The following is a 10,458-nucleotide window of genomic DNA, read 5'->3' as shown; positions in this document are numbered from 1 at the left end:
ACACCCTAGGGGCGACATTGAAATCACACCCCAGAGAATGACAGAGAAATCACACCCTAGAGAGTGACATAGAAATCACACCCTAGGGGCGACAGAGAAATCACACCCTAGAGGGTGACAGAGAAATTACACCCTATATAGTGACATAGAAATCAAACCCTATGAGTGACAGACAAATCACACCCTAGAGAGTGACATAGAAATCACACCCTAGGGGGCGACAGAATAATCACACCCTAGAGAGTGACATAGAAATCACACCCTAGGGGGCGACAGAATAATCACACTCTAGAAAAACGAATCAAGGCTTCTCCTCTGCCTCCATCTGTACCGACACATTTGTCGAAAGGACACGTACATAAACAAAGCGTGATGTCGTGTATTGATATAATGACGTGGTAATCATTAATGTTTTATTTATTGATTTTGTTTTTTTTTCTGAATTATATGAAATGAATAAACGCGTTTAATTTTAACACCACTGCATGGAACATCGCATTAAATGATATGTATCGTGTTACTGGAGAATGTATGATGAGATACGTTCCTCTGTACATAGCAATCAATATACCGACGCTTGATGGAAGACACTTTGGGAATGGACTGCGATATCACTAGGTTTCACGGTTTATAGACACATACATATTATATCAATATCAACAGAACCGTACATTCAATATTGATGCATATAAATGCCAATTCCACCATCAGATTTTTTTTATGAAATAGCCACTCATTGAAATGGAAGCCTGAACAATTGCTGCTTGGCGTACTAGCCAACCAAAAACAATATGCATAGCTGGTATCAAACTTAACTTACGATTCCTTTGATCAAATCTTATATACCAATATCAAAACTTTGGAAAGTCTTAGACTACAGTACTTGGACTTATCGATACTATATAGGACCATTTAAACTGGGGTCGTTTTTTCTGTAAGGACATTTTGATGAAATACATAGACAATACACAAATTAGTTCAGGGGAGGCAACTCTTATAAAATAATAAATTCCACACGTTTTGCACAATAAGTTGATTAGGTGCATATTCCGTTGATAAAACTGCTTTTTAGGTCATTTGACCCAAAGAATCAGGATGACCTATAGTCATCGTGTTTCGTCCGTCGTCGTCCGTAGGCTTTTCACATTACAAACTTCTTCTCAAGCTTACCAGAAATGATTCTGACTTAACTTCTTCTCAAGCTTACCAGAAATGATTCTGACTTAACTTCTTCTCAAGCTTACCAGAAATGATTCTGACTAAACTTCTTCTCAAGTTCCACCAATGGCATTCAACTCAAACTTGGTTTTAATGATCTTGATCTGGCCCTGACCAAATGTTGTTATTTTTTGGTCGGCCCAAAATCCAAAATGGTCGCCATGGCCATACGTACCACTATACTTGCTACTGAGTATGTATAGTACAAGGGTCTTTATAGAGTCAGTTGACCGTTAAGGCTTATGGGCCTCTCGTTAATGCAAAATGTCAGTTTTTCACCTGTATTGAAACTAACGTATTTATTCTTAAAGAATGCGCTTTAGGGAGACTGTTTGGCGAGTTCAATATTGATATTAATTTCCCAGTATATGTACATCCGACATCGAGATACATACTAAATGTTAATTAAATATACATGTTATATTTTAAATGACGTACTTTACATCTTGTTCAAGTTAATTTACTAAAACAAAGTCCGTTAACTAATCTGAAGTTCATACAGCATGCACTCAAATTTTCAAATATCAATTTTTATATCTTAAGGCAAGAAAGGGGACTCCAGCGGGCGTTTTGGGTTTAGGTTGGTGAGTATCAACGACAATGTATATTGTCCCAGTCATTCCGTCTTCTGTAGTTGGTTATTTATACTGTTTGACCACTGCGGGAACCTACAGTTAATCGCAAAATCTCTGGGACCTAAACCCTACCATAGATACCCGATGTTCTGTATATATCAACAGTTATACATACAGGTTGATATCGAGCGTTCAATTTGACCTGTACATTTCAGATACCAATACTATCAATATTATATTTTTAGACCCGTTTGTTTCGTATACGTTGTCGAATGGAACCATTTGTTTGTTAAATCTGTATATGTTTATTAACTTCCATTCCGTTTTGTGCTACATATATCTCTGCCTCATCACAACTTCTGTAAACACATTTCAAATTTCCAGTTCCCCATTGTATAAGGAATATACAAATGTAGGTACGTGTACAAGGTTTAAGACCCATTGTTTGTAGGTAATACTTAAGGTGACCCAAAATCTCAAATTTTACAGGGGTATCACTTTATGTATGAACACGGAGCTAAATCAGTTCCGGTGAGTTGCATTAATTATATTATTCCACACGTGCCTGTGGGTCATATGTATGAACACAGGGCTAAATTAGCTCCGGTGAGTTGCATTTACATGTACACTCGGATGCGACAAATTTACATTTTAGTTATATTATTGCACATGTGCTTGTGGGTCAGGATCGTACATTGTACGGAGAATTTCTGTGTCAATAATATCAATAGACATTACAAACAACGAAGGAAATCTGTTGCTTGTGGTTTTGATTTGAAAAGTTTATACATATTATTTTTGTGTATAAGTAAATATTATCATTGTAAGTTGGATTTGGGATTGGACGCTTAAGTTTTTCTCCTCGTGATAGTGCGTATCTGATAACGACTTGATAGTGCTACCTCACTGAAGCATCCAGCAGGACACCCCACCCGGTCAAATCATACTGACAACGGGCGAACCAGTACTAGTAGTTCCCACTCCCAAGAATGCTTAGCGCTTAGCAGGAGTAGCAACTACCATTTTTACAGACTCTGGTATGTCTTGGCTAAGTGAGGTATTGTCAAGGGAGACATTAGGAAGAATACAGTTGTTAAGAAAGAAGAGAAAAGATAAGATCCTAACTTTAGTCGCCTCTTACGATCATGCAATTTGGGCAACAGGTACGATTCTTACGCCCTACCTGCAGGGCAATAGCAATAGCAATAGCAATATCAGTCATCGGTCTTCTTATAAGCGTGTCCACTTCTTGACCACCTGTTTTTATTATTCTACAGGATGTATGATGTATATTGCACGATACACAATGTCCGCTGTCTATACATGATACAATGTAGAGTACGATAATGTAGAACATACCAGTTTACGATGTACAAGGTAGTTTGATAGAATTTAAAGTGTCTAATATTTCACATGAGATAAAGAAAATGAATTGTGCGTCGTAACAGTTGTACATATTAAGCTGGGGTTTACCGGTATGCATTTTTTTTTATCTTAACACATATCATGAGCATGTTGATTTCAATTCAAATCATTATAGCAATAACAGATTCGAATTAGTTTTTTTTTCATCACGTCGTTACATCTATGGACATTGTTATAATTAATTACTCCGGTAATTTCCTCAATATTTTTAAGTAAGAGATCAGTTATGCTGTGAACTAATTGATTCAAATGAAATTATGTTTAATATCTATATACACTCCCATTCAGATTTTCAGTTATTTCGCAAACTAATTGGTGGCAAAATTAAATATGAACTGGTTATGTCAGAGCTAGCGGACTTCCGGCTGGTATCGGTTCAGTACCGTTCAAAAATTCTAAACAAATATTTTAAATAATTACCTAGATATATAGATACATTTTGTATATACTTTTTTGTACAACCCTTATAATTGATATTGTTGTATTCAAATGGTTTGTTATATCATATACCCTACATATCAATTATCCTGTTTATTATTGTAAATATGTTATTCTATTTATAAAATCTTCTTTAAGGAGGAAGTAAAGAGAATTATAATAATATACACAATTAATGTGTCCTACGTCCTTTATCTGAGTAACAATATTACTAAATTATTCTACAATTACTGGATTATGCAGTAGATCCTCTATAGAAAAAAATATCAACACAATGAAATTCCATTCATAATCGTGTACTTTTTTGCATTTATAAATGAAAAATAAAACCAAATACTAGTACAATCATTCTTGTAGTATTGAGAGGTTACATCGTATTACTAATTAAGAAAACACTTGAGAGTATTGATAAGAAGCACAACTTTGTTAGTCCAGACACTCGGATACGCATACAGATATTCCATGGATATTGGGAGTCCAAGTTACTAAGGCTCTAGTCCATATAGGATACTGATAGGGATCAAATGTTTATAACAGAAGCGAGGAAAGTGCGCCGCTCTTCGAGTTCATCGACGCCTTCCCTTGCGCTAGGCATGGAGAATTGTAAATTGTGGGACCCTTCGAAATGGTAAGATTCCTGGAAGGGCAGTTCCAATAAGTCCTTCCGGAAGTTGATCAGGAAATAACAGCCACAATCTACAGTCGAGCCATCTTCACCTGTGACAGCTATCAACTCGCGACGGTAAAAGTTTGGGTGACCTTCGAGTTGATCCAGGGCTTCCAACATCGGCTCGTTAACGTCGTAAATCTCGCCCTTAATCCTCTGAGGGAAACAGAAAACACCATGTATAAATCAGAGTTAATGAAATAATTATACTCAGACAAACCTTTACGTCCTTAGAAAGGCGTTAACTAGCCCAACACCCACTACTAATTCTGAAATAATTTCAATAGCAACACTTAAAACATTTTTAATTCATCATGTATTGGACAAACGAGCCACCATCTAAGCTGTCCCTATTATAACATAGTAAACGGACACGTTAGAACTACATCACATAGCATTATACAGTATCATGTTGCACCGACACACGTGGAACTGTTATACATGTAACTATACACCATCATGTACAGGGAAGGTAATCTATTACGAGACACGTTCTGTAAAACACAACTAATCGTTTTCATGGAAGCTCAGGAGACCAATATATATTATAAGGTCCCCATACCACACTACCTATTTAGGTAATATCACGGAGTTAGATTATACACATGTACAATACTTACATTGCCTCTACCCTCCACAGGCAACATGAACGGTATATTATAAGGTCCCCATACTACACTACCTATTTAGGTAATATCACGGAGTTAGATTATACACATGTACAATACTTACATTGCCTCTACCCTCCACAGGCAACATGAACGGTATATTATAAGGTCCCCATACTACACTACCTATTTAGGTAATATCACGGAGTTAGATTATACACATGTACAATACTTACATTGCCTCTACCCTCCACAGGCAACATGAACGGTATATTAAACCGTGAGGCGATCACCAGCGGATACTGGTTAACGGTCACTCCGACACCTAGGTACTGATAATGACCGTCCTTTGTGTTGTCAAACAACTTTGAGTTCGGCTGACCTCTTTGTAACGCTCCGTACACAAACACCTTCATCATACGTATCTATAGTTAGTCAATAGTAATAGATATCAGCCAAATTTGTACCTTATACCAGTTGTAGTGAGTTAGCATTACAGGTACTGTTGTCCCAAATGAGTATGCGGTGAAGATGTTGACCACCGTCCAGATTAGGCGCTAGCATGTTTCTCTCCTCTTATCTACACTGTTTACTCCTCGGTGACCTGTATCGGCAGTTAGGTCATTGAGACTTGTATTCTTAATTAGCGATTTGTATATAATTTTATGTACCTGTATCTCCTGATGAATATTCAGCACAACTTTATCGGTGTCTGTGAAACAGAAAGTGAAGGGTCACCTGTACCCAAATATCCCTAAAGATGCCTTCATTGGTTTATGAGACTGCCCGAAATGAACCTGTTATCTGTTCATGTCATAGCGGAAATATATGTACAGTGGAACTTCGTTAACTCGAAGTCGACGGGACCACGAAAAAACTTCGAGTTATCCGAGTGTTCGAATTAAGCGAGTTATCGTTTTTGGTGAAAAGTTTGGTCAATATTTGACAACATTATATAATCATTATAACTTCGCTCTGTCGCTCATCAGTTTAGTGTGAAGACTGGTCAATACATGTAAATATATATGTAATGTTTCGTTATGTCACTTGTAATTTGGTGTAGTTTTGCCGATATACAGTCACGATAAAGTTTCTTTCACTTAGTCACTTCAATAACGATCTGATGTGCAAGTCATGTTTGCAAAAGGTAAACGATAAAACGGAATTCGACAAAATAACAAGTTATTAATGTCAAAACAAATAACCGTTTAAGTTTAACACAGATTGCATACAAAACGTAACAGAACCATTACCTTTTATTGGACATATGTAAAATACTGTTTGATCGGCCTACTTACTTTTTATTGATAACCACGCCATTTCCATGTGTATTAGCACCGGAAGTTGGGCTGCGCATGTGCGTATAAAATGTTACTGTAACTGAGCTGGCGTTTTATCCGATTTAATAGACAGCACTGACCGTTACAGTTGTACTCTGAACACCTCGGCAGTAATTACGCTATTGTTTCAGCAGTTTAAAGATTTAATAGTCGCCGGTGACTGTGTCATTTCTACACCTGTAAAAACATCAGCCGGGTAGATCTACCGGTGTGTCAGAGATTAGTTCCGCTTGAGCGAACGGGTAGATGAGTTGTTGACTATCGTGTGTACTGGTATCGGCGACCGCCTTGGGAAATTACCTGATGTAAGTAAAGCAGTACTTTTTATCACCAAGACTTGTTGTTATAAGATTCAACCGACAATTTCTTTGATGAATTTATGAAACACTTATAATAGCATATAGGTTAGTAGTGCCGAGATGTTCAGTATTACAAACGGAATTTAGCTCTTAAAAAATGTCGGCGTTTGCCACCGATCGACGAAAATTTTTTACTTCGAGTTATTCGAACATTTTAAGTAGGATTTTTATTGTTGGGACCAAATTTTTACTTCGTATTATCCGAGTTTTTCGAGTTATCCGAATTCGAATTATCCGAGTTTATTTTACTAAGATAAAGAGAGAATTCGGCCGGGACCGGCGAGGTACTTCGAGTTAAGCGGGGTATTCGAGTTATCCGAGTTCGAGTTAACGAAGTTCCACTGTATATGTCTCTGGCTTCTCAGACTCGTCACTTGGTTTACCATCTCTGGTGTGGCATCTGGTCAACAACAAAGTAACGTGGATAGAAAGTTAGTAGTGAACAGTTGTTCTGTTTTGCACACTAAGTTATAGTGATCACTCACTGTGCTCGAATGGTTGGCTTCCGGGTTAATAGTTAATAGAGGTACTGTATTCTCTCTCCCTCCAAACAGTTCAGATGCTTGTGCGAGCCTCTGTACTGTTCGTCTTTCCAGGCCTGTCCTCCACACTGACTGTGAAAAAAATGTCAATGTTTACCATTGTGAATACACTAGTAACAAATCTTTTGGGTTTTGACCGATTATATCTCCAGAATTATCTTTTTCTCGCTTGCTGGTTTTCTCTCATATTTGTGTCTGCTCCTACAATCGTTTCTCCCATATCTACATTTTGTATCCCCACTTTTTTTTTTTTTTTTTTTTATCTGATGGTTAATGTTGAACATGTTTTTTTGTGCTTGCTTGCTGTGGCAGACTTTATTTATTTCTATGGTTACCTTTATTTTGACTTCCTGGACTCCAAATACCGAATTCGTTTAGTATAGACTTCGTTTTTCTTTCCCTGCTCACCTGTTCACTTTTGATTCAGGTACATTGAAGGCTTTCGCATTAAATATAATTTCTCCACACACCTGTTGGGAGAGGCACCTTGATTTAGGTATATTGAAGGCTTTCGCATTAAATATAATTTCTCTACACACCTGTTGGGAGAGGCACCTTGATTCAGGCATATTGAAGGCTATCACATTAAATATAATTTCTCCACACACCTGTTGGGAGAGGCACCTTGATTCAGGTATATTGAAGGCTATCACATTAAATACAATTTCTCCACACACCTGTTGGGAGAGGCACCTTGATTCAGGTATATTGAAGGCTATCACATTAAATATAATTTCTCCACACACCTGTTGGGAGAGGCACCTTGATTCAGGTATATTGAAGGCTATCACATTAAATATAATTTCTCCACACACCTGTTGGGAGAGGCACCTTGATTCAGGTATATTGAAGGCTATCACATTAAATACAATTTCTCCACACACCTGTTGGGAGAGGCACCTTGATTCAGGTATATTGAAGGCTATCACATTAAATACAATTTCTCCACACACCTGTTGGGAGAGGCACCTTGATTCAGGTATATTGAAGGCTATCACATTAAATACAATTTCTCCACACACCTGTTGGGAGAGGCACCTTGATTCAGGTATATTGAAGGCTATCACATTAAATATAATTTCTCCACACACCTGTTGGGAGAGGCACCTTGATTGGGGTATATTGAAGGCTATCACATTAAATACAATTTCTCCACACACCTGTTGGGAGAGGCACCTTGATTCAGGTATATTGAAGGCTATCACATTAAATATAATTTCTCCACACACCTGTCGGGAATGGCATCTTGACTCAGGTATAATGAAGGCTTTCACATTAGATATAATTTTTCGACACACCTGTTGGGAGAGGCACCTTGCGATTTAATCCCCGACCTTTTCATTTATCCCCTTATTAAGGTCTTGTTTTAATTCATAATCGATGTCCTTGCGTGCTGTATCTGTTTCGGTTTTAATTCTTCAGTGTTGATGTTGGGTTCTATATTATTTTTGATGTTGTTGAATTACATGTTACCTTTTTCTTCCACTAGGAGCTTGTAGATATTAACATACACCGGTGACACGTACAATGACTTGCCATTCTTGTATCGCGTCTTACGATTTTTCTTTTTATAACATTTTACTGCATGTGTAACAGGCGAGGTACACCTGTCTAGTCGTGAAGTATAGTACCCAGGTTCTGTACTCGAGGTTCCGTTGTGTATAAGTAATATATAGGCTATAAGTAGAATAAGCAAGAAAGGCAGATAAACATTCAATAACACATTTATTATACCCCGTGGATATTTGACGAGTTTATACACACGCAAATACAAACAATAATACCTAGAAATATACGTACCCTTACTACCCTATCACCTAATATATAACCCTGTCCTACTCAGTAGCTACTTATAACTTCGCCTACCGGTATACAGATGTGTGTGTAATAAACCACCCCATGCCGGTTCCACAGAATATGTGACTACAATGTTAATAATATAAAGTACCCTACACTACTACATCACAGTTAGAGTGAGAGAGAGAGAGAGAGAGAGAGAGAGAGAGAGCTAAAGAATGAGCTGACCTGCGACTAAACGCATCCGTCTGGCTATCGAAATACACGTGCAGACGCTATTTATACTCTAGCCAACAATACACAATTACTAACCAATGAGAGCTAAGGTTACATAACGATTGCGGAAGAAAAGATTAGCGGAAGTAGATAGACTTCCGGTATATAACTAACGACGCTAAGTGAAACACGAGGTGTGTTCTAATATATATAACCTACACTATTTATCCTGCTACACTCCCCCCCCCCCCCCCTCTTGAAAAATAGGCCAATGTCAACCAAAAAAAACCATTAAACTAGGAAACATTTGCCTATAACATATATATATACAACATATAAGATAACTATTTATATACACAAACATATCATGCCTATCCCTATTACACTACTGAACAACATTTTGCTCTAGACCTATCTCATGCAAAAATGCAGAGTCTGATCTCAACAAATAGAAATAACTATAAGTGCTGCATCAGTATGTAATAAGGAATATGTAAACGACTAACACACATTCAAGTAAATATATAACGGTAACAATATATTATAATGTATAAAAATGTATCAAAGTGTTACTAAATTCAAACATAATCACGCCATTAAAAAAATGGCAATTATTTCATGATCAAAAATTATTGTCCAACTGATCGCGACATCAGGGTCCACACCACACGCGACGCGTTAGCACAGCTGCATCCATATTAATAATTTATTTAACACATGTACACAAAAAAATTAACAAGTGACACCACATCCAACAGGGTATATAACAGTCAGTATTTACAAGAAAAAAAAGAAATGAAGGAACTTTAAGTCCACCCTGTATATATTCTAATATTTTATTGACTATTCCACAGGAAGTCTGGCGAGTTAATTTCCCTGGGGGTGTGGTCTTGCCCCCATCCCCTCACATAGGTTGTGACCTTGACCTCATCTCCATCGATGTCCACGTCGACGGTCTCGTCCCGTGATTGATGTACTCCCGGGAAGAGATTCAGATTCCACACTTGACACATTTGCAGCCTCCCTACGGCGGAAATCTGCAGCTTCCCGGAAGCTGGCTGTACGACGAGAAACCTCAGCCACAGGAAGTTGAGCTTCCCCTGGTGAGATGTACCGATAATTAGACTCCATAGAACCTTGACACCTGCCAACATTGGTCCTCGCCACATCAACAGGTAGATGATGAGATTTTGTCATGTGCCTCTGAAGCTGCTGTTTGTTGATAACCCTCTTGGCACAGGTGCCAACACCACAAGGATACTTTTTGATGTAT

The 10,458-nt window shown here is 37.8% G+C and overlaps 1 protein-coding gene across 2 annotated transcripts; it reads right to left on the bottom strand.

Moving 5' to 3' along the window:
• Positions 1-3,936: 3,936 nt before the first annotated feature.
• On the bottom strand, positions 3,937-5,638 carry LOC117315658 (gamma-glutamylaminecyclotransferase C-like). Of its 2 annotated transcripts, none has more exons than XM_033869957.1 (2): positions 5,168-5,638; positions 3,937-4,479 (listed from the first exon to the last, which is right to left on the bottom strand). In XM_033869957.1, the coding sequence occupies exons 1-2, from the start codon at positions 5,348-5,350 to the stop codon at positions 4,177-4,179; spliced, it is 486 nt and encodes a 161-aa protein (XP_033725848.1). In that variant the 5' UTR covers positions 5,351-5,638; the 3' UTR covers positions 3,937-4,176. The 2 variants fall into 2 exon arrangements, with proteins under 2 accessions (XP_033725848.1, XP_033725854.1); XM_033869963.1 differs by lacking the exon at positions 5,168-5,638 and adding an exon at positions 4,944-5,052.
• Positions 5,639-10,458: the final 4,820 nt, after the last annotated feature.

This window comes from Pecten maximus, chromosome 2, assembly GCF_902652985.1.
Source record: "Pecten maximus chromosome 2, xPecMax1.1, whole genome shotgun sequence".
In the NCBI taxonomy this organism is placed as follows: Eukaryota; Metazoa; Mollusca; class Bivalvia; order Pectinida; family Pectinidae; genus Pecten; species Pecten maximus.
Note: the sequence above shows the minus strand (reverse complement) of the source record. Positions and strands in the feature narration are given on the sequence as shown.